At 36.1% G+C, this 26,386-nt stretch overlaps 1 protein-coding gene across 1 annotated transcript; it reads right to left on the bottom strand.

Moving 5' to 3' along the window:
* Positions 1-1,253: 1,253 nt before the first annotated feature.
* Positions 1,254-26,255, bottom strand: LOC124433315 (protocadherin Fat 4-like). The gene is given in 37 exon segments (XM_046983075.1): positions 1,254-2,744; positions 2,846-3,845; positions 4,113-4,345; positions 4,422-4,680; positions 4,770-4,897; positions 4,990-5,140; positions 5,220-5,396; positions 5,606-5,770; positions 5,772-5,783; positions 5,968-6,159; positions 6,231-6,444; positions 6,512-6,719; positions 6,812-7,388; positions 7,482-7,969; positions 8,060-8,267; positions 8,351-8,758; positions 8,802-8,935; positions 9,903-10,136; positions 10,255-11,326; positions 11,466-11,882; positions 12,194-12,343; positions 12,529-13,863; positions 14,110-14,529; positions 14,613-14,762; positions 14,868-14,917; positions 14,920-14,975; positions 15,050-15,246; positions 15,316-15,515; positions 15,706-15,856; positions 15,925-16,044; positions 16,140-16,417; positions 16,722-16,941; positions 17,062-17,192; positions 19,820-20,046; positions 23,769-24,007; positions 24,412-25,966; positions 26,140-26,255. Coding segments are annotated over 36 exon segments (11,394 nt in total). The 5' UTR covers positions 24,550-25,966; positions 26,140-26,255; the 3' UTR covers positions 1,254-1,689.
* Positions 26,256-26,386: the final 131 nt, after the last annotated feature.

Here is a 26,386-nt window from a genome sequence, read left to right as displayed (position 1 = left end):
CTAACTTTACCAGCCATCTCTCGGAGCTCTATTATCCCTTATTTACCGCAACATTCACCCTCAATCTCTAGTAGTGAAGAAGATGATTCCACTCGACCCGATATCTTTCATACAACGCAGCAGTTGCGAAGCATAAAAGAGTTAAGAGGAGGAATGAACGAGCGAAATAACGAGACAACAAGGTCAAATGTGAAAACATCTGAAGAAAATTGTACTATACGTAGTTTTTCGAGTGGAAAAAATTCAAATTTACTAGAAGATTATAAAAAGAGGAATGGAAAAGGTCAAAATACTGTTGGCAAACTATCCCATCCAATAGAACCAGTTTTGCTAGACCTGAAATACATCAACTTCAGTATTTATGACTATGCATAATGTAACATTTAATACAACACACGTGACTTCACGTATCTGCTCAGCTCGGTTGATCGTTTGAAAGACTTGCAACATTTGAAAGGACGCTTCTCAATACGTTGTCCCATGTGAATTATAACTTTGAGCGTTGGTTAATAGATGAATTTCGCTGTAGCCAGATTTGAACGGCTTGTCACTGGCCATGATTCATCACTTGGCCAGAATTTACCTTTCCTTGGCATCACACAAAGCAAACTCTAAAAAGGAAAAGAAATTGCATCGATTAGAAAATGGCGATGATTAAGATCTTACCGAAGATGAGAGTTATAAATGGAATTTTGGAAAATCAATTGCATGCAAAGACCCATATTATATGAATATCATGTCTAATATCACACTAAAAACTCGACAATTTGCTGAAACAAATCCTTATGCTAATAAAGTGTCCAAATTCTGTTCTCTTCCTGAGCTCATCCAATTTCTGAATTTCGTTTCATTTCCGCCGACATAATGACATAATCTTTGTAGATTTTAGAAGTATGTCATTCTAGTCAACAGTAAGTTCATTTTCAAATATTTTACCCTCCCGCATGACCAGCCGACTTTGTAAGAGGTTTCGCATGTGTCAAATTTTTAATACAACTCAGTAAGAGATTCGGAATTCTTCCCAAAATCTTCGAGGAATCGTTTTAGGATGAAATTGAGGAGTCCAATGATTTTCTTGCAGCAGATAGACGTCTTCTCTGCAAAGTATGCCTAAGTATAAAGTTATTTTAAATCAAAGTTAATCGGTGAGAAATCTGCTATTCAAAATCTTCTAGAACACTTTGTTGATTGAAATAAAAACAGCCACTACATATCAGAAATGTCTTTTTTTGGGAAAAAAATTGAGAAAATTGTATTGATGGCATTTTTTATTTTAGAAATCATTTATACAAATAATTCAAGTAAATGGAAAAAGTTTTATATCCAAGGAGAGTGTACAACGGTGTTAGACATGTTTCGAACACAGCAAACTTAGTCGTGCTAGTAGAGTTGAGTGTTTATCAAATGAAAATCTCTTCTCAATTTTTACCTCTTTCTAAGCTTTTTTGACGCAAACGTCAGACATAGTACATTTTTAACCTTTGATTGAAAACAGAAAATGTTTAATCGACGTTTTATGAATAAATAAAGTACGTTAAAATAACAAATAAGAATCGATGATTCCAGAGACTGGCTCCTTTAAAATCCCATTACGAATAATTCACGATTAAAAAAGCGTATTGAAAATCAAATGACTTTTTAAGTTAAGACAAAATACACACGAGACTGATTTTTTTCATTTTCTACGAATCAATTATCATGACTTGGTTGAGGCTGCCCAGCAGATTTGGAGCTCAGACTATCTTCTTGTTCCCTGGTAGCGAAGAGTGGATTTGCAAACGACGGGCCGCGTTTTGTTATTGGTGTTTCAATACCACGTGATACACCATACAGTGGATTTGGAACCATAACAGATTCATCTTCGTCCAAGCCATAAATTGGATTTGATTCTCCGCCAATGGTCGAAATATGATGACGAAACATGACGTCACGATAATGTTCTTCTTCCTCGTCAGGTAGTCTCACGTGATCAAACTGTTGTCGATTACGCAGTGCTTTTTGAAGGTTCTGTTTATGTGAACTAAGAGCGTAATGGGCGAACCAGAGAACAAAGAGAAACAAAATAGCCCCAACCGTTGCAAGCAAATAAATAGACCACCGTTGTAAGCCCCCTTTCTTAGAGCCCTTTCCTGTAAGTCCACCCAGAGTTTCCTCGCGTGTCTGACAATGTAACTTCTTCACATCTTCATCGCTGACACACATGAAGTCCATATAGCTAAAGTCCTTGGAGGTATAGGACGTGTATCCAGCTCTTTGCGTGCAGTTGAGTAATTGATGAAGAGAGCACAAAATAGCGGTTTGTGAGAGAGCTTTCACACCAACTCTAGCAATAATAGGTAGTGAAATATTTTCTGAATTTACAATAGGATTCAATACACTCACATCGCTGACATTGAAGTATCCATCTTTAGTAAAATGGTTTATATAAGAGAAGTAAACAAGAAGCCGTTTTTTGATCCAATCTTCCACTTCGATCTTAATTGCAGAAGAAAATGCTTCGTAGTTTTCAAAAGAAACACCGTACATTTCGAGCAACGTTTTATTCAGGTGTAACATGGTGATATTTTGACCAGAAAAGCAAACGTTTTCATTTCTTTTCTTGTCGGAGTCTTTAGAATCTTCGTCTTCACTGTGATCGGTACGATATGGTATGTATGTCTGATCTTTAAGGCATTCGTGTTTTCCAACTTGACGTTCACATCTAGAACCCATGTAGCCCTTCTCGCAATGACACTCGTAGAATCCTGTAGAGAAAGGAAAGAAGATATTAAAAACAAGAATAAAAATATACATATTTACTACTTAACATATTCCTTGTTTGTTTTCGAGAGAGTTAAAGCCGTACCTATATGATCAGTGCAAGGATGTTGGCCACAAGGTTCCCCAATACAATCATCAATATCAGTTTGACAGAGCCAGCCATCGTAACCACGGTGACAGTTACACGTGATGTTATTAATATGATCAATGCACAAGCCATGATCTTTATGACAACTATAAGGGAATTTATTTCTGGGATCACATTCATCAATATTATGATTGCATTGAGCGCCATTGTATCCAGGAAGACAGGTGCAGTTGAAGGTCTTCAATTGATCATGACATTTTCCATTGTGTTTACATGGAAGACACGGATATTCTTGAACTTCATCACAATAGTCAAAGGATGGTTGACAGTCATCAATGTCAGTGCAGTTATAACCATCACCAGTATAACCATCCATACAACGACAGTTGTAATTAAAGCCATCTTGTCTGTGACAGACTGCATTCTCACTGCATCTGTTCGTTGGAGCACATGGATCAACTCTCGATACGTTAATGTAGATAACACCAATGAACGATTTCACGGGGTGACCGTTATCTTTCACTTCAACAAGAAGATCATAACTTGAACGAGCATCGAAGTTCATCAAGTGTTTTTTCAGGAACAAATATGATCTAAACAATTCAAATCTTGCTTGTTTTTTTCCTATTGCGTTTAATATAGGCGGTGCATACGTGACGTTATAAGGGACTTTAACGATTATAAAAAACGTGGCAGCATCCGAGAGTATCGTGTATTCTAAAGTCTGCCATCTCTCCGGGTTATTGCATAAAACTTCACTGATATTAGTGTTAATTTCTGTCGTTTCTCTCAACGTAACATCGCCTGCTTTTAGATAAATCTTGTTAGCTCCTTCATTAATATCGTTGACAGTAATGTTAAGTTGCTTCAACATTGACTGTACAGGAACACCGTCATCAATTGCCTGAATCGTCACCATTATATAAGGATGAGGCAATTTCTCGTAGTCCAGTTCCACATTAGAGATCACTGTTAAAAGATTTGTACCATGGATGACCTAAAAGTATATAAAATATATTACTTCTTTCGAATGAATTCTGCAAAAATGGTTACAAATTCAAACCCCGATAAGATCAATAATTTAAGACTTTTTATTATTCACATTACACCCTATTCTCGAAACTTAAAACATAAAAAGACTTTCATTAAAATAAATGATGTAAAACATAATTACAAAGTTTCATTTTGGCGAAGAAACTCTATATAGGACTAACTCGTTCCAGGAATTTCAATTAATGTAATCTGAAATGAACCCTATACTTACACGGAACGTGTTATTGTATTGGCCAACAACAAGAAATGAACATGTCTGATTTCGATCGAAATCTTTGCAAATCAAATTCCCCAAAGAATAATTCACGTATGCGATTTCATCGACTTCATAAGACCCATTTAATGATATATCGACAGGAGGTTCGTTTACATCTTCAATGTTGATATTGAACGACGCTGAGCTGCTAAGAGGTGGACTGCCATTATCCGTGCAAGTCACATTAACTGAAGGAAAATAGATCTAATTGAAGGATTTGAATCATTTAAGTGGAAACATAAAGACTGAAAGCGATGGTCATACCTGCAGTAATTGGGTTTTTTTCAAAGTCGACTACAGCTCCATATTTAACGCGAAGTATAAACTCGCCAGCCGAGTTGTTTATCTCAAAAATGTTAGAATTATAAATATAACAACGATGAGATTGATTATAATCTTGATCGAAAACTTCAAAAACAACTGAAGTATCGTTTTGACTGTTCTCTTTGACTGATAACGATCCAGTATTTCTTATGGCATACGGTCTTTCATTTACATCAATCACATTTATGATGACGTCATTCTGCATAAGGAATATATTGATGTTAGAAATATGGCAAAGTTTCAGGAATTTGAAAAGTTGTTCTACGTTTTAGTCACGTTTTGTTTTACCTGATGCGACAATGATGGAATCCCATTGTCAGTAGTTTCTACAAGTACTCTCATTTCTGCAGCACTTTCGTAATCCAGACGATTCGTTTCTTTCACTAATATTTCGTTACCAACAATAAAAAAGGTGGCTAGAATTCAGAAAACAACAAGAAGAAAAACATAGTTTTAGTAAGAGAGATGAAATGAGAAAAATAAAAATAAAATCCTAATTTCGTCTTACAGTTCAGATTAAGAAGAGAGTAAAAGTGCGTTTGATTTACGTCTTGATCATGAGTCTTCAACCTTCCGACAATTGTTCCAACTATAGCATCCTCTCTAATACCAGACGAATTCAATATGATGTGGCTTGGCTCATCATTTGAGTCAATAATCTGCAATTAAAAAACGTTATTTTTATCCTCATGCTGTAAAAAACCCCCAAATAAAACAGACTTTCGCAAAATTTCCTGCCTTGATGACAAATTCTTTGGTTTCGTTAACACTTGGTATCCCGTCATCCTTCGCAACTACATTTATGACGTAGCTATCTTGTTGCTCGTAATCAAAAACCGCCCTCGTCATTAATGTGCTTTCTTTGATTGAAAACTTGAAAGAATCAGATGTTCCTTCAGCAAATGTAAATATCACCTGCAAAATCGTAAAAATTTAGGAATATTATACTTTACGACAGCACACTATTACATTAAGTAAGCAAAGATCCAGTCAATGTATGTAAAAGAAGAAAGTTAGTCACGCTATTATATTTAGGTGCAACACTTTTACACTAAAACGTTCTCTAGACAAAGTAATTGTTCTTAGTTGTCCTAATTTGATCATAATGAAAATTACTCGCTTACATTGTTCTGATCTGGATCAAGAGCAGACAAACTTCCAATTCTTGTATTTGGAGGTAGATTTTCCATAACAGAAGAGCCATTTAAAACGAGATTGAAAGGCGCTTCGTTTACATCAGTTATTTGAACAGAAAACGATTTAGAAATAGAAAAGCTTGGGTTCGTCAGTACTGCAATTGATCTATAAATAAAGAGGTACAATAAGTGATAGTAATGACAACAAGAAGGTACAATAAGTGATAGTAATGACAACAAGAAGGTACAATAAGTGATAGTAATGACAACAAGAAGGTACAATAAGTGATAGTAATGACAACATACAATAAGTGATAGTAATGACAACAATGAATGATTTACATGTATACCTTGACAGTATAATCTGCAATATTTTCATAATCCAAAACATCTCTAGCTACGATGAGATGCATTTGAGTGACATTGAAAGGAACATCATTCAGAACTTGACAAGAATAGAATTGTTTCTCTTCGATAATGTTATCCGGATCCGTTACGTTAAGAATTCCCACCAAAGATCCTTCATCACTATTCTCAGATATCTGCAAAAACACACACAATGCAGCTGGTATGATAGATTACTATAAAGCAACATTCATTGCAATCAAGATACCTGATTATTCGACAGTTTCAAATCACTCGGTGGTTCGTTGATATCGACAACATTCACGACAAAATCCTTTTTAAATGACAAAGAAGGATATCCATTATCTCGAGTCTCTATTCCCAAGTAAATCTTTGTCATCGACTCGTAGTTTATATGAGAGTCCACAGTCAGTTTCCCAGAAGTTGGATTTAAAAGCAACGCATTCTGATAACTATAGATCCTGAAGGTGAAAGTCAACAGGTATAAAAACTGAATTATTTTATTTTGTGCAACGGTAGATTCTTTACCTTGTCATATCATGTCGAAAGGCTGTGACATTTGTAATGAAGAAGCGATGAGTTTGACCAGCGTCCTCGTCATCAGCATAAAAAACTGTGATAACAGAGCCCACGTTACTGTTCTCATTTACAAACAGCGGTTGCATGGATGAAATATTTCTAGGTGGGTCATTCACATCCTCCACAAATATCGTTACAGCTTGCGAGAAATTCAGACCTTGGAATGAAAGAACGTGAGCACTATTGTACATTTCTACGATTATTGATCGTACGAATTTCTATTTTTTGACGAGGTTTTAATATATTTACCTCCTTGATCAACAGTTTCCATTCTTATATTCCATGTACTTCTTTTCTCGTAGTCTAAGTTAACTTTAGTCCAAAGCTGGGTACCGTTTACATAAAAGCTATCTTGTGCACCAACAGAAAGCAAGATATAGCTGAACGATTGGTTTCTATCTTGGTCTAATGTACTTAACACCCCTACAAGCAAGGAGCCTGCATTTTCCGGTACTCTAGCATTAGAAAGTATTATCTTCTGTGGTCTTTCATTCACGTCAACGACTTCAATATCAAACGACTTCTGGATGCGCAATGGTTTTCGAGCAGAGTCACGACATTCGACGATAATGGTGTGAAGAGTAGATGTTTCGTAATTTAAATCACCTGATGAAACAACGAGAGTGTTCATATTATTCAAAATTCTAAAACGATCTTGGGCGGAGTCAATTAGAAAACAGTTGTGAGTTTGCCAGATCCCTTTAGGACCATGATTATCGGGATCGTCAACGGATATGTTAGCAACAAATGTCCCCTGCTCACTGTTCTCTTTCACAGTTGAAGCACTCAGGCTTATATTGCTTGGAGTTTCATTCACATCGTCGATCTGAAAATAAAGAAATTATGAGAGGTGAAAATACTTTTAAAGAAGAAAATATCGCACTTCACAAAATAGAAAGAAAAAAAATATTTTACTTACAATGATAGTTATATTTTGTTTAACATGTTTTGAAGGTATGCCATTATCCCTTGAAATTACAACTATATCAACCGTCTGAAGTTTTTCAAAGTCAATATTTGCCTCTGCTGACGTAAACAGTTTATTTCCTCGAAGAATAAACTTTTCACTTCCTTTGAGAGTGTACACATGTGATTGGGTTATGTCTTCGTCACTTGTGATTAATTCCCCGATAAGCTCTGTGTTTCTATTTTCTTTTACTCGACCCCAGGCTAATCCCTGTATGGTTACTTTCTCCGGAGGGTCATTTTCATCATCAACTATTATAGTAAAGTTAGCTACAAGAGTGTGAATACCATCGGACACTTCAACAAAAACGTTGTGAGATTTTGATGATTCGTAGTTTAGATTACCCACCGCAAGTAAATAAGTGGAACAGATTGTATTGACATTAGCAACAGAAGTTAAATTGTGACAACTTGTCAAGTTATTGATAGAAAATCGACCACCTTAAAAGATAAAAATAAGTCTTAGTCATTGTTGCAACAGACAGTGATCTTTCTCAGGAAAAGTAGCATGCACAACGATAAATGTTTTACCTGCGCTGTCAACCAGTGAAAATGACAAAAATTGATCAACATCTTGATCATATGAAACTAGAGTTCCAACGATTGCTCCATATTGCGAGTTTTCATTTATTCTTGCATGATTCATGGGATACGATTTCTGTCCATGAGTTGAGGTCAAAGTAATGTTGAATGGCGTCTCCTGTGAATCCCTGATGATAATCGTAAATTCTTGCTGTATCTAAAATTGACAGTATCTTTTACAATGAGTCAAAAAGTAGTTTAAATAGCAAGCCTTATTTCTATTATTTTACACACACTTACCGACAAATTTCCCGAGTCCACCACTTGCACCATTACATGTTCAATTTCGTGCACTTCATGATTGGTGCTCTTATTGACAGACAGACGTCCATTTGCATCAACTTTAAAATAACCGTAAGTGGAATTGATTAAACTGAAACGAAGAATATCTCGGGTATCTTCATCATTCACATTAAAATAACCAACTGTCTCGTTCAAGGGTGCATTCTCCATGATCCAGCTCTTTGACAACGTCATGTCACGTGGACGATCGTTAACGTCATCAAGTGTAATGTTAATATTCATAGTAAGTTCCAACGGAGGTATCCCATCATCTATAGCACGTACGGAAATCACTCGAGTACTTTGAGCTTCATAATTCAGTAAACAGTATTTTCCACCAAATAGAAGACAGTTTGTGTTTGAGATGGCGACTCAGAAGAGTTGAAGACATGAAATCTTCCCGAATCACTGTCAGTGTGAACGTGTGTGTCTGATTCTCGTCTTCATCAGTAGCGGAGAGTTTTCCAATTAGTCGCCATTCTTCTGGATTTTCATTCACATTGCTTGGAGAAAGAGTGATTATTCTTGGAGCTTCATTCACGTCTTAATGAACAAAAAACAAAGACAATCATGTAAATTTCTTGGAGCTTCGTTCACGTCTTAATGTCATGTAAATTTCTTGGAGCTTCGTTCACGTCTTAATGTCATGTAAATTTCGGAGACGTCTTTCAAAAACAATCATGTAAATTTCTAGGAGCTTCGTTCACGTCAATTCATGTCTGGAGCTTCGTTCACGTTTAATGAACAAAACAAAGACAATTGTAAATTTCTTGAGCTTGTTCACGTCTTAATGAACAAAACACAAAGACAATCATGTAAATTTCTTGGAGCTTCGTTCACGTCTTAATGAACAAAAAACAAAGACAATCATGTAAAGCTTCGTTCACGTCTTAATGAACATCATGTAATTTCTAGAGCTTCGTTCACGTCTTAATGAACAAAACAAAGACAATCATGTAAATTTCTTCGTTCACGTCTTAATGAACTCAAAATTTCGGAGCTTCGTTCACGTCTTAATGAACAAAAAACAAAGACAATCATGTAAATTTCTTGGAGCTTCGTTCACGTCTTAATGAACAAAAAACAAAGACAATCATGTAAATTTCTTGAGCTTCGTTCACGTCTTAATGAACAAAAACAAAGACAATCATGTAAATTTCTTGAGCTTCGTTCACGTCTTAATGAACAAAACACAAAGACAATCATGTAAATTTCTTGGAGCTTCGTTCACGTCTTAATGAACAAAAAACAAAGACAATCATGTAAGTTTCTTGGAGCTTCGTTCACGTCTTAATGAACAAAAAACAAAGACAATCATGTAAATTTCTTGGAGCTTCGTTCACGTCTTAATGAACAAAAAACAAAGACAATCATGTAAGTTTCTTGGAGCTTCGTTCACGTCTTAATGAACAAAAAACAAAGACAATCATGTAAAATCACGACGGACGAAATACTGAACTTTGGTTTTCATTATATACATTAATAATTTACGAAAGTTTCGCCAACTTACCCTGAACATTAATGATGAAACTTCGTTGAATTTTAAGAGGTGGAACTCCACTGTCTCGAGATTCAACTGTGATGTTCCATGTAGATGATTTCTCGTAGTTCAAGGCTTGCCTCGTCCTTATTTTACCATCTTCAATATGAAATGGAAGATCTTTCAAAGTGGAGACTAATCGGTAAGTGAAACTTTGTCGACTATTATTCAGTTCATTGTCTGGATCAACCGTTGAGATGTTTGCTGGAAAAGATACAAGAAAATAGACCTTATTAATTGATAAGCTAACTGAAGAGGATACAAACATTTAACAATGACATATTTCATATCACTGCATTTTGTTCTATAAAGAAACACTCACCAAAAACATAACTCTCGTTTTCACGTACAACAAGACTTGATAAAATAATGTCAGTTGGTTCTTCGTTAACATCATTTATAAAGATAGTAAAATGTTGTGTAATGTACAATCTTGGTCTTCCAGAATCAACACATTGCACAGAGATGTTCACGTAAGGTATTCTTTCATAATTAAACCTCACGTTGCTCAACAATAGGCCAGCACGAATCCTGAACTTATCTTGACCAACAACAACACGACAAGAGTGACTTTGTCCGTCATTGTTCACGTTGTCGGGATCATCGACTGTTAATGCTGATGCTTCACTTCCTAAAACTATCGTCTCATTGATGACATGCTTTGATAAATGTATCTGAGTAGGCGCCTCGTTAATGTCCACAACGAAGATTGTAAAGTTTCGAGAGACAACAAAAGATGGTTGTCCATTGTCTCTTGATATCACAGTCAAGTTGAATTCAGATTTATTTTCGTAGTTAAGCGAGGAATTTTCATTCAGAAAAATATTATATTCATCACCGCTAACCCTGACATTAAACAGGTTGTAATCTTCAAGCAAATGGTAACTCCACAATTGTGATGTATCTTCGTCAGTTGTTCTCAGTACTCCAACAAGTGCTCCGGCGGAATTTTCCATAATTAACGCCGACACACCACCATTCAAACTAATGCTCGTGGGCGCATCGTTACAATCAATGACTTCTATAGTGAAAGTTCTAACAAGTGATGATCCACGTATGTCTGTTACACGAATCGATACAGATCGTCGTTTATTTCTCTCGTAATTTAGAGACTTAACGAGAAACAACTTGATTGAGCATTTTGTTCCATTTGCTAGTGACGAGAAATTGTCACATTTCTTACTTGAACCATTTAGTCGAAATTCCCCATTTGAATTATCATCTAATGTAAACACGAAATCTTGTTTGCCATTACTGTCAGAGACAAACACAGTTCCAACTTCACTTGGGACCGACACATTCTCAAACAGTGAAGAGACAATGGATTCAGTAAAATTGAAAGCAATTGGAACTTCGTTAACTTTTAAAACTCTAATGGTGAAATTACGGATAGTCTAAAACGAAAAAAAAAAGAAATGAAGTATCAACGAAATAGAAAAATTACCCAAGCACTTTTTGTGGAACATAAAATACACATTTGAAGTTTGTATGTTCTAATACTAAAAACATTTCTATAAAAATTAAATGCCTTACCTTTAAAGCATTATAACCGTTATCAGTGACTGCAACAGAAATAACGCGATTCTGATCTGTTTCATTATTCAAGAACTTGGCAGTAACCAACTTTTCTCCATTTAACGCAAATCTCCCTCCGTCATCATCGACCAACGAATAAATTAAACTCTGACCGCTATCTTCATCGCGCGCACTTAAAAAACCAATCAGCGTGCCGACAGTGGCGTTTGCTGAAACTTCCCAATTGTTCAAGTTGAGGTCACGAGGTCTATCGTTATCATCATTCAGATAAATAGTAAATAATTGAACATGACTCGCAAGAGGAATGCCGTTATCCGTTACTCTAATGCTGATGTTATAAGACTGCTGGAGTTCATAGTTAAGATGACACAAAGAAGAACCGTATTGAAGACATAACGTATTTGACAGTGATGTCTACAACAACAAAAAAAAACAAATTGGCTTCACTGTTTTATAGCACATTGTGGCAGATCTGTACCAATAACAAATGAAACTCAATTCACAAACACAAGAAAGTGGACAATGAAGGAAAAAAACACAGAAAAGAAAAACATAAAAGTAACAGTATAAAAGCACAGAAAAAAAACAACATAAAAGTAACAGTATAAAAGCACAGAAAACAAACGAATTACATTCAAAACCAAAAGTTAAGATTACGGCTATGTTTAAAATAGTGCAACACAAAAGAGAATGTGCAAAAATGCAACAACGAAGTATGTTACTACCTTAACTTGATTGTTGACAATCTTGAATCGTCCACCAGCAGTATCGAGAAGTTTATAAATATGACTTTGTCCAACGTCTTCGTCAATTGCAACGAGGTTACCAACAACTGTATCAACATCACTGTTCTCCATTATTTCATTGTTGGATAGCTGAAAGAAAAGAAAAAGAAACCATTATAAGAGAGCGATAAAAAAATAAAATAAGTGTTATACATATTGCAAAAGATGAAGGTCTAAAGGAACTAAATGGACTAAATCTCAACATTTTTCGTTTTATTGAACACAATTACAAATCTTCAAAGTAAAAATGCCTTATTTATAATAAAACATCGTACCTGTATAGCATATGGTTTGTCATTAACATCCAGTACTGATATAACAATATATTCATCAAGATAGAGCGAGGGTACACCGTTATCTTGAGCGCGTATCTGAATATTCCATGACCTGACGCTCTCGTAATTTAAACTAGCGTTAATACTCAGTTCACGACCAATCAAAACGAAAGGACTAGGGATATTGGATATCAAGGAATAATGTATGATCTGTCTTGATGCGTTGTTAAGGTTATCCGGGTCTTGTGTAGTCAATATACCAACAACCGCTGGCCCACTATTTTCACGTATATGAGTATTTGAAAGTTTTACGAAGACGGGACGTTCATTTACATCCGTTACATGAATAACAAAATCGCTTTGTTTATATAAACCATAGGGGTCTCGACAACGTACCGTGATTGTCATAGATGGTGTCTGTTCATAATCCAAAAGTTGAGCAGCTTGAATAAGAATATTTTTGCCATTTTTATACAATATTTCAACCTTTCCCATAGCAGAATCAATGAGCCGACAAACATGTAATTGACGAGACAAATTGTAATTGTCAGGGTCTGTTATGATAAATAATCCAATTTCTGTCCCTGAATTACTATTCTCAGTTATCTTATTGTAAGTAAGATCAATCCTAATTGGAGCTTCGTTTCTGTTGATCACGTGAACAATCAGGGATTGAGGTAATGACGTCAGAGGCGGTTGACCATTATCTGTAGATTGGATTTTAATAATGTATTGGCTTTTATTCTCGAAGTCCAGAAACGTGTCATTGTGAAGAAACAAGAAATCGTCTCGTATTTCAAACACATCGCTGTTGTTGAGCAGACGATAACTGTGTGTCTGAGAAAGGTCCTGGTCACTACTCAACAATTCTCCAGCCAACGCTCCTTGAATATTTTCAACGATATTCGTCTCCATTCCTCCAGCAATAGTAATGTCATAGGGTCGATCATTACAGTCCTCTATCGATACGTTGAACGTGGTGATGATGGATCTATTTTGATTATCCTTCACGCGGACATAAATTTGGAAACCTTGTGTTATTTCGCGATCTAGTTTCTTTTGTAGGACAAGTTTAGTTTCACATTTCGTACGATTTCTATCAGTACAATTTGATGATGACAGTGAAAACGCTTGAAATGGATTTACATCTAAATGAATGGACAGTTCCTGTGACGTTTCGTTGTCTGATACTTCAAAATGTCCTATGACGCTGGATATACTGGCATTTTCTTTCACTGAAATACTCTGTGAGTGCTGATTGTTCATGTCGATGAATTTCAAATTCACTACAGGATCGTTTACCTTCAATATTTGAATTGTGAATGATTTCACTATCTAAAATAGAAAAACAATTAATATATATTTAAAAAACAATTCGTATTATTATCATACAAATTATGACGGTGACAAAGTATTTTCCATGCGGGAAAAGTTATCTTATTATAAATATCAAAGCCCAGCTTATAGCAAGTAAACGAATCTTTATTATAAAGATAAAACATAATAATAAAGTGTACTTTTACTTTCTAGAAGTTGGGCTTTGATTTTTAACATGACAATTTCTCCAACATAGAATCTAACCATTTTTACTGGGACTCCATTATCCTTTGCGACAGCCGTTATATTACGTAATGTGTCCTGTTCAAAATTAGCTGACAATGCCAATGATAGATATCCTCGTTGATCGACAGTAAATCTTCCTTTGTCATCATCATTGAGAAAATAAGACAAAGTCTGTGCACTATCCTCATCTTCAGCCGAGAACTTTCCAATAACTTCACTCACAGTTGCATTTTCCGAAACTTTGTTATTACTTAGAACTAGACCTCGCGGTTGGTCGTTTACATCAGTCAGATTGATTGTGAGATTAACATCATGAGATAGAGAAGGATTTCCATTGTCTGTACTTCGGAGTGTAACTTGATGACTGCGAGATACTTCGAAATTCAATGAACAGAAATAGCCACCAAATTTGAAACAATGTCTGTTACTAAATGCAACCTAGAATGAAACAAGTATGAAAGCTATCATATCTATTAGCATATTTTCACCAAAATATACTATTTGATTTTAGTTTGTTCCACCTTAAGAATATTGCCTTTAACTTTAAATCTTCCAGATGCAGAATTGATCAAAGTATAAGAATGAGTCTGGCTATTATCCGGGTCAATGGTAGACAATATCCCCACGATTGTGTCGACGTCGGAGTTCTCAGAGATATAGTGGTTTGATAACTGGAATTAGAAATGAAGAAGCATAAACTGGTGAAAAGATCTCACATCCATAAAGTTTAAAAAATTTTAATATTTAAAGAGAACTTTCGATATTTAACAACGTACTTGAACAGACGTCGGCCTTTCGTTGACATCGTCAATAACTACTGGGATTATTTTTCCATCGACATTGGAGGATTCCCGTTGTCTGTACTACGGATTCTTAGGTCATATCTATGGAAACACAAAAAGACATTTCCTGCGTCAAGTTTCATAAAGACAGATCAATGAGTTAACTACGTCAGTACCTTGTAGTCATTGTCTCGTAGTCGAAAACAAAATCCGTGTACAATTCATCATCGAAAAGGACAAACTTTCCTTCACCTCCGGATATCAAGCTATAGTTGTGTAAATCCCGGGGGTTTGTATCTACTGACGAAAGTCTTCCAACAAGAGTACGTAGAATACTATTCTCAGGAACACTCTGAGACCCAGACAAAATAATCTGAAAAACAAACATGCATAGTTTAACAAAGATATTTAGCAGGGCACATGAAACGAAAGTACGAATAACCTGAGAAGGAGGGTCGTTGATCCTTCGACAGTAAGTCCCAACAGTTGTTGACCATGTACCGGCCGCTGTACATGTAATACTGTTGGCACCTTTTTGAGCGTAATAGCTTGGGCAGAGTATTGAGCAAAAAGTCGAGAAGATAGTCTGGTTGTTAGGACACGAAACAACAGGGTGTTCACATGTTGTTCCATGATTCGTACCTTCACAATAATGACAAAATCAACCACATGTAACGTATATATGTAAACATACAAATATAGTATTCATCAACTAGTAAGACGTAATTCAGTTGGCATTGTAAGATAAAAATACTAATATCTACTATCTACTTTATTAAGTAGTTTAGACATATTACATATCTAAAAAATCACACACGTCACTACGAAATACCTGAAGGACAATAAGACAATTCAAGTTTCCCACAATCCTTTGCAGTACAATTCTTGGTGCCGATCAAATTATATCCGGCACTACAAGAACAAACACCATTGTTGCATTTGTGTTGGCAACCGTTGTTAGGTAAACCACATTGCATGGATTCCTAGAATCAAAAACAGTATGACTGAAATGAATTGAGAAAAAAGAAACTTCGCGTATACACAGATATACCTTGAGATGAGGACAAGATCTTCCTTGACATTGGAAGTTCGATGTGATCCTTCTATTTCTAACTTTATTCCCAATGGCACACAGTTGGTCACATTTACTCCACGATGACCATTCGCCAACCTGAATACAGAAATTAAAGTTAAGTATATAAAGACTACAGTTTGAGTGAAATATATAGAATGAAGATTTCAGTTTTCATTCTTAAACAAAACTACCTCACAATCACGGCTATTTCTGTAGCTAGTACAATTTCTTGATTCCTCGATTGACCCACATTTTTGTCCCCGACAAACACTTTGATGAGTTATCTTACGATATCTGCGTTGTGTTCCGTGACCACAGCCATTATCACAGACAGACCATGAACTCCATAAGCCCATGACACAATCTTTATCGTTGTATTTAATACAGTCCTTACTCTCACTCAAGATACTACAATTCCGACCACCACAACTTGGTTGAATGCGCACACTACGAGTACGATCTGACTTGCCTAAAGATATACCGGAAAACGACGCCTTATTACTGCGAAATATATATAAAAAAAGTTTTCTCTTGGTGAAAATTTAAAGAAATACGAGATAAAAATTGCTCCAAACAGCGTCATCTCGAAAACTCAAAATTCCAGTTGATTAGTCGATAACTCAGGATTCAAGAATCAATTGATAATGATTTTGAATCATTTTATTTCATTTGCTTTGAAAATCTTTTTTCGAGTCTTGAGTTTACAACATGCTTGCTATTTGGAGTATGTTTTTTCTCTAATACACGACGTTACAAAAAGATTTTAAGATAACCTTTTCCGCATGTAGAAGAACACGAAGACCATGTCGTCCATTGGCTTAATTGACAATTGACAGGGCAACAACTATGAACACAACTTCGACTCTCATTAATCTGTGGACACGGTGAACTACAATAACTTTGTTGTGTAATGTTACGTGAACGATGTTGATTCCCTTGTCCACATCTGCCATTGCTTGGAACACATGCTTGCCACAAACTCCATGAGCTAACCTGGACATTGATGTATTATAAATATACAGTTTCACGCATGGATATCAAAGTCTCCTATTTTTCATCCGGAGCATGTAATAAAATAATTTCATTCACAGATCGACTCCAATATTCACTTACTTGACATGAAATAGGAATAGGAGTACATTTTTGAGTATCTGATGTAGCTAGACCACATGTGCCACCACATGACGCCTTGGTCATTAACCTTCGAGTCCTTTTTCTAGTGCCACTATTTACAGCGCAGCCACCTAAAAATACAATGATCGTGAAAATTTAATAAGTATTTTTAATTTTTCATAATTTCGTAAAAGCACTATTGCCAATACACATTTAATATAAACGACAACTTTTTTGAAAATAGACAGATGAATCCAGATTCAGGAATGAAATAATAGATACATTTATATAAAAGTTTAGGATACATGAATTATTGAATAAAAGGATAATAAGATAAAATAAAGGAGCGTGGCATTATTACTAAATAGTTGTTTTCACATTGAGGTCAGTTAGTTGTTAATGTGAAGTGAATCTTTGATTTTAGTGAATCAGAGTCGTCGATCATGATTTTGAAACAAGTTTGAATGTTGGTTTGCATGGTGGATAAGAAGCTGTCGGGATGTGAGCCGTCTGTTGTGGTATGTTCCCATTCTGGTGGATAAATGGCGCAAGTTTCGCCAAGTATCGGGAATTTCATGAAGCGAATTCAAACCACCGCCAGAAGTTGAATCAGGGATTGGGTTTTAAAAGAAAAGCGTATTAAGATGTGAACAAGAAATGGCAATTGACAGAAACGAATTCATAGTTTGTAAGTGCCGCGTTGTCGTAATTAAGTTCATGTTGGTAAAACAAAAATAGAGCCGAGGTTAATGTCATTTGTGTTGTTGTGACGTTTGTCATTTTCGGAATTGTTGAAAATTATAGTCAAAACGTTCGTCGGTTCTGTTTCCGCAGGTGAGAGTTTCGTAAATGAAGATGTAGTTTTTAGTAAGCCATTGTTCGATTCTTAAGTTTGTATGCTCTGTCGATTAGTGTGCGATAAGTCCGGTTGTATGAAGTGGTGTGAGAACTAAAATAGTTCGTTGAGTGATGGCTTGTGTAAGTTGAGCGTGAGGGTTGAGAACCTCATTGATATCTTCCCCAGATGTTCTCAACCCTCACGCTTCTATGGCTTACCGAAACTTCACAAGAAACGATAACCAGAACAATCGCCTCCACTACGACCTATAGTTTCATCAATCAACGCATACAATTATAATTTAGCTAAGTATCTTAGTTCTCTACTAACACCACTCATACCAGATGACCACCCACTAAAGATTCTCACTTTCCTCGACGACTTCATCTTTTCAACTCATCAACTTTGTCACAAATTCTTCATCTCCTACGACGTTGAAAGCCTATTTACTAACATACCACTTACTGAAACCATCAACCTAGCAATCGACTTAATATTCACTCACAACCCCACGTTCAGTATAAACAGATCAGACCTCACACAACTGTTTTTAATAGCAACAGCACAGACGCATTTTTTATTTAATGGAAAATTTTATGACCAGACGGACGGTGTTGCGATGGCCTCCTTAGCACCCATACTTGCTAACATTTTCATGGGCTCACATGAACGAAACTGGCTAAACAACTACAACGACACTAAACCACTATTTTACCGCAGACACGTTGACGATATTTTTTGTGTTTTTACTAACGAAACTGAGGCCATGAAGTTTTATAATTACATTAACACACAGCACGCAAACATTAGATTTTCTTTGAAACTGAACAACAAGATCAACTGCCATTTCTTGACATTTTACTAACAAAATCTCACGACAGCTGTACAACATCTACATACCACAAACCAACGTACACAGGACTTCTGACGAACTATTTTAGTTTCACACTTTCATACAAAACCGGACGTATACGCACACTAATCGACAGAGCATACAAACTTAAGAATACGAACAATGGCTTTCAACGAGACATAAACATCACATCCACTCTTTACGAAACTCTTTCCCACTTCACTTTATTAACAGAACCGTAAACGATATTCGACAACAAACATAGCAACAACCTCAACCTAGACACCGAAACTCCTGACACGACGATCACAACCAACACAAATGAAAATTCCAAAATAACAACTCTATACCAAACTACCATACATCGGACATTACTCACGACACACAACGCAGACTTTACAAACATTATGAAACGCTTCTGTACAGATATTGACATTCGACTAATTTTCACATCATTCAAAATCAAAACCCTTTTCTCATTTAAAGACCCAATCCCTGATTCAATTAAATCTATGGTGGTATATGAATTCAATTGCGCGGGATGTAACTCCCGATACATTGGCGAAACTTCGCGCCATTTATCCACCAGAAAAAGGGAACATACCACAACAGACAAAAACTCTCACATCTACCGACACCTTCTTAAATCTCACTCATGCAAAACCAACTATTCACCCTCTTGTTTCAAAATCATCGACACTGCCGACACCTCATTCACCCTTAAAATCAAAGAAGCACTCCACATTAACAAAACTAACCCTGACCTCAATGTTCAAGTTTTTAAATTCAATACAATATTTAGTTTATAATACGCTCGGACGCTCCTTATTATTTTATCTTATTTCCTTTTTATTGTTCTAATTTATGTATCCTATTACTTTTATATAAACCCTGTATCACCTATTATTTCATTCATACTGAAGATGGCATCATGAGATGTCGAAACATGTCTATTTTCAAAAAAGTTGTCGTTTATATTAAATGTGTATTTTTTAATGATTATGAAAATTCCTTCTTAGGGAGACACGAAATATAGTCCCAGGGATTAGTACGTCAAAATCACTCACTAGATGAGCATTTGCTCCAGGTAGACCAGGATGACATGACACAATCACGTGGACAGCATGGGCCGCTGCATGACTTAGTATCTGTAAGACTTGGACAAGATGTCCCCCCACAAGAAGCCTGTCTTGTTACTTGACGATTTCGTTTGCGGGTACCAGTTTTCTCGCAAGCAGCATTACATGACCCCCAAGATCCCCAACTTCCCACTGCACAGTTAACAGGGCAACATCTTATGAAAGTAAATACATAATGAGTACGGCCAATGATCACAATGGGAGGGGGGGGGGAGTGGTGTAGAACTTAATAGTAATAATCAATCTGAAAAAAATAGATATGTTTTAGAAAATAAAAGGAGAATATACTCTTAAAAATACCAACAAAAGAAACCCATAAAAATTTTTATCAGCCATAAAAAAAAGAGGAAAATAAATTTAATTCCTATTTGAAGCGAGCAAGTACGATCTTTAAGCACAAATTACGTTTAAATTAAGAGCATTTGTTGAGAAACGAGAGCATTACAAAATGAAAAGATTACTACTGTGAAATAAAGGATAGGAAAGACCTTTCATGTGTGAAATATGAGATAAGAAAGATCTTTAGTGTTTCCGAAATATGGTTCAACAGAAGTCGATGAAATACTGTATGGACTGGAATACATATCGAACACGGCAAACAAAGACATAATGGTATTACTAGTTCAAATCTCACTTGCGATGAAGAACAGTTTTAAGCGGCATTTGCCGAAGGCGGGTTTAACACCACTTAAAATCACTGATTAAAATAAGCTTTCCCGTGTCGCAGGAAGACATTGACAACAAAAAGCACGCGCCTACCGTCCATCTCCACATTTCTGAACCTCCGCTCTCCTACTAGGACATGATCTACCACCACAACTTTGCGATGCAATTATCTTTATCGTGCGCAGGCGCGTACCATAACCACACGACACACCGCAAGAGGACCAAGTACTCCATGTATAACGACAATTTAAAGGGCAACAAGTGTGAGGACAAGAGGTCCTTTGCTTAAGTTTACTGGAGTCGCAAGAACTTCCACCACACGTTCCATGGGTTCTTATTGATCTAGTACGTACTTTTAGCCCATTACTGCCACAACTAGCCGTGCAAGCACTCCAACTCCCCCAACTCGTATAGGAACAGTCTCTTCTACGGCATGATGGTGGTGATCGTCGACAGGCAAAATCCAAATCGAGACAGAAACAAAGCAACGTAAGAATAAAAATCACTTGTTTCATTGTTGAACTTGCGTCAATGCTGCAAGTTTCCCTTTTGCAAAAAATATTTTCGTATAGTGTAGTATGGTAAGTTCTTAATTGTAACCATATAATCCTGATGTGTTATATGGCGAGTTTAATTACCTTACTACTTAACTTTCTTACGCGTGTAATTTATATGGGATGCTGTCCAACATTAAGATAAAAAAACAAACAGTATATTAACAAGGAACTCTTGAGAACTTAATTAAATTTTCTAACACATTTTATGAAAACGTCACCGACATTAAGATTGTTCATGTTGTAAAACAGGTTTGTGCTCATTTTTAGGAATGATCGATGTCGCGGTTACATGAAAGAACGTCTTAATAGATCTAGTCAATATTTTCTGGTGTAATATATTAGTAAAATAAATTTTGCAATTCATATTCGAACTTGCAAAGATAAGAACAAACAATGAATGAAAAGAAGCATTAGGATAACACAACACAAGGTTTCAACTAGCGTCCTTTGAAAACAGGAAAACCTTTAACGTAAGGATGACGAAAATATGGGGGTTTAAGTGAGTAATGTCATGACCTGGGGATGCAATCACATTACTGCGGTAGAAAATTCAACTAAAGGGAAAGATGGGGAGTTTGAGTGACGTCATGACTTGGGAATGCTATCACATTAGAGCGGCAGCATATTGATGAAAACATTATAAATGGCCTGGGTTCAATTTACCTTTAACATACGAAGTTAAAGAGTATAAAATAGCTTTCGTCATTAAAGAGTGGAAAGCAGTAATTTGAAGTTAGCGTGATATCCCTTCTCCAGCAGGAAGAAATCCTTTCATTTGAAGTTAGCGTGATATCCCTTCTCCAGCAGGAAGAAATCCTTTCAAAAACACTTGTGCACGTAAAGCGTTACGTGTCAGGACATGTTCTTGAGATAATAAGATGAAGTATTAATTCCTTCTGTATTCAGAAGTCATTTAATATGCCCGATAATAAAACAATTGACATATAGATTGCTGCATTTTGCCCCCACACAAAAGCACATACTAAATCGTTGACAATTTCAGATGAACGCATCAGTGAATGAAACCATATGATTATTACGTATCGAGTTAATATGCGCAACGAAACTGCTCATTCATTCTCTTTCAATAATAAGGCACACAAAATCAGCACTTTGCTCGCAAGTCTCGCCAAAGAATGTGGTTCAAAGATCATCAATAAGAATGGAAAAATCCGAAGCAATAGCATCCATTAAAGTAAAAACCCAATAAAAGAAGAGCGTTAACCGCTTCTATAACAGCGGGGGGTAAAAAATACAAACACAAATAAGCAATGAATTGCTAAATATCAACAAAAACAACTTGGGCATTTTACAAATAAATAAGTTGTTTCTACCTCCCAGTCCCACATTTTTGAGACTGGCTACTGGAAGGACAAGCTCTTCCACCACAACTGGGATTTCTCCAAACTCGAATACTGCGTGTTCGCGTGCCGTATTGACATGTTTTTGAACATGAACCCCAAGCCGTCCAGGAGTACGAACAATGTGCAGGACAACAAGTCCCAGGGCAAGATACGCTTTGGTAGGTTCGATAGTTACATCTGCCACCACAATACGCATATCTTGTAATATAACGAGTTCGATATTTTGTGCCCGAGGATCCACAAGTAGCCGTGCAAGAAGAAAACGAAGACCATGAAGATACAACACAATCCCGAGGATAACATCTCCAACGACGTCTGCGTCGTCGTCTTCGCCAACCATGACAGAGATGATTGAAGATAATTAGAAGAAGAACACAAACTAGAACATATCGATTGACAATCATAGTTCACACTAAAATGATGATGTCGACTTTGAAGATATCCAAAAGATTGTATATAACCATCACCATAAGAACGTCATTAACAACAATGCATTGCAACAGTGACGTAATAACAAAAAGCTTCTGACACCAAGTTGGCGTGACGTCATCACACTTGTTACCACCATGGTAGAAATTGAAGAAGCAAAGACAATAGCTGTCACTGAGTGGGTTTCATTGTATACAAGCAAAAGCATATTTTCCGTAAAATTTGCAGATGCCTGTTTATTAATTATACTAACACCAATATCCGTTCCCATATTTACTATTACCATTAAACCAATGCTACGTATGTCGCACTATATAATCTACTTAACTTTACTTGTCAAAAACTTGGCTTTCAACAGAAAATATTTTGGTAGTTGACTGACAGTGTTTGTTCATTCATGTTTGTGGATGTAGATCGTCCAGGTTAGTAGAGTCCTGAGAAGAACTGTTGTTGTTGTTGACTGTGAAGATGACTACCGCTAAGGTTCTCGCAGCGTCAGTAAATGTCAACAACAACAGTCCTTCTCAGAACTCTACTTACCTGGACGATCTACATCCACAAACATGTAACGATACTCCCAGGTTTAAACCATTCACCTTAGTGTTTGTCTATACAAGAATCCTAACGGTAACCCAATACGAAGTTTCTAAAATCGCTTAGAGAGAAACAAGTACGAGTAAAATATCCTCGAGAAAGGAAAGTGTGATTCAGAAATAAAAAAACGTTCACTGACTTCTTTCTTATCGTAGTTAATATCCACACTGTAAATTTTTGCAAGACGATTTTTCTAATAAGTACGCCAATAATTTTCGCACAGCATTACGTTCTACACAAGAAATAAAAAATGTAATAACAACATACCCTCCATCACCACATTGCTCCGTCTTTCTTGTTTTATTAGGACAAGGTGATCCTCCACAAAGAGGATACCTGATTATTTTAAGTTTAAACTGTTTTGTCCCGTTCCCGCATGTCGTAGAGCAAGATGACTCCATGGTCCACCGATAAACACATGGTATCGGACAACAACTTCCAGGACATGACACGCTCTCCGTTAAATTACCTTGACATTTTTTTCCATCACAATCAGGATGTCGGAGCTAGCAGGAATAAAAAGCAAACTGAAAAAGGGCATTCTCATAAATTACAACGTAGCAAAGGGGTTGTTTTCTCGTGAAAAACACAAACAACGGTCATCCGAGGTCATCGTTACCATTTATGGCGTTGCATGGTACAACGTTGATATAAACGTTACCTGTTGCATTTGATATTCAAAGAATTATTCGTGTTTCTTAAAGGCAAGTCAAGGTCATTAGCAGACGAAAGACGAACAATACAATTGTGTGCCAAAGCTAACATACAAGAAAAAAGCATGCAAATTTGACGTTTAAACGAGTATTTTTGCGCAAAAGATCAAGCCACATCTCTACGATTCTCAGTTGCTGTAAAGGCGTTTAGTTGTCATGGTGGTAAAGATAGAATTTTTGCACAAAAGAGTGTTTACCTCTCTACGCGATCTTTCTTTCACACCAGAGTTTCCACACTTTACGGTACAATTACTCCATGAAGACCACTCACTTAGTTCACAATCAATTGGCACACAACTAAGAGAAGGTGTGCAAGCAAATACCTTGCATGGCATCATACAGAAAATATAAAAAATAGCAAAAAACGATGCAAAATGAACCCAACTAAGTTTCATGGCTGCCTTTCATCAACACATTATCCACGATGTAGCTTAGCTGAAGAACCAGTAAAATGATCGATGGTTGTTTTCTGATAATCTTCTAATATTCAAAATAATCATGTAACATGAGCATATGATGCGTATCAAAAAGCCTGATTGGCGTCTACAATAAGACGTATTATAACTGACAATAAATCGTCGAGGTTACATAAGAGGAGAACGAAGATCTTTTCGTTTGACGCAATCAACGAATAAATAAAAACATCAACCCTCTATACAGAAATATTAGCGTACTGAACAAACAGAAAATAAGTTCCAAACACCTCCAGAATCTCATTCAGAGCGTCATGTCCAGAGTGTGCCAAAAAACAAGGATCCTCTCAAATAACAAACGACACACGTAAAAAAGTACCTCCTCAATAAGCAACGAGTTCTTTGATAAGTACACCAAGAACACAACGCAATATATTTCACATAAAAACTTTACGTCTGCGCAGATAACCCGCCCACATCACGCCATCCACCAAACTAATACGAACAGTCGTTATTCTATTTCTATAATTTCATTCTCTAGTGACCTTTCACCTCATTCACAATTATTAAAAGCATTGATTTCACATTTTTTAAGCATGAATGCTTAAATATCAAAGGAAATTATACTCAGCTGGAGTGGCACAGTTGTCTATAAGCAAAAGACACTGTGGGATAATGAAGCCAGTCAAGGGCACGAGTTCAGTTAGCTAAGAAAATGGTTGCATAATTAATGAAAGCAGTTGAAAAATTAGACAAGACATCATTGGTATAACTCAAGATTTCATGTTTAGAAATCAAAGAAAAGGGAAGTAGATGAGTTTATTACAGCATTTCCCATAATGTATCTATGTTTAGCAAAATGTACCAATGACATTGATGCTGATATCAGAGGTTTAAAGGGAAAGCAAACCAGTATTCCTTGCAGGGGATACAACAATGTTCAATGTATTATGTTTGAAGTTAAGCACAGCATATTCTCAAGTCATGTCTTGACATGTCTTGACTTATCAGAATAAATTTAAATAAAATATTTGAAAGAGCTCAATATGAATTTGCAAATGTCTCTATCATACAGTAACAATTGTTCTCCTGCCATGAAGTACACGTCCAATTCTACGACTTCAACGCCCTAATATTGGCAGGTAACTTGCGGTTGCAGGTATAAAGACAGCATTAAATTACATTATTACAGAGGGCTGAAAATTGGCTTAAAATTTCACGGTTAAAAGGTTAAAATGAAAGTTTTTATATTCATTTAAAATATACCTTGAAACCTTAAATCGAGCAATTTAGGGTAGAAAAGTCTTCCAGTTTCTTCAATACTTTGTACCTCAGCCTCCTGTAAAAAAATTTAAAAAGTTAACAAATCACGATTACAATGAACTCGAAGATTAAATGAATACAAATGGTCAAATGTGTTAGTTCTATAAAATAAAACATAAAGGATAATGTACTGAGAAATTTAAAAATGAATAAAGACAGAAAATGAATTTAACAAGATGAAAAAAATACCTGCATTTTCCCCATTCAAAATTGAAATTGATAGAATAAGGCTAGATGCAGCGCTCAGAGCTTTCAAAGTATAAGCAGCTGTCGTAGAATGAACGAAGATACAAAGTTCACGTTTATTTCAGAGAAATTTGATACAGAAGGCGAGAAATTTGACATTGGAGAACACATTTTGCACATCACCAGTTTCACGTTTCACTTTCGTGATTCGTCACTTCTCGGCCCGCGCACATTGTCATCGCCAGGAGAC

Source organism: Xenia sp. Carnegie-2017, unplaced genomic scaffold (assembly GCF_021976095.1).
Source record: "Xenia sp. Carnegie-2017 unplaced genomic scaffold, XeniaSp_v1 HiC_scaffold_13, whole genome shotgun sequence".
NCBI classification, from domain to species: Eukaryota; Metazoa; Cnidaria; class Anthozoa; order Malacalcyonacea; family Xeniidae; genus Xenia; species Xenia sp. Carnegie-2017.
Note: the sequence above shows the minus strand (reverse complement) of the source record. Positions and strands in the feature narration are given on the sequence as shown.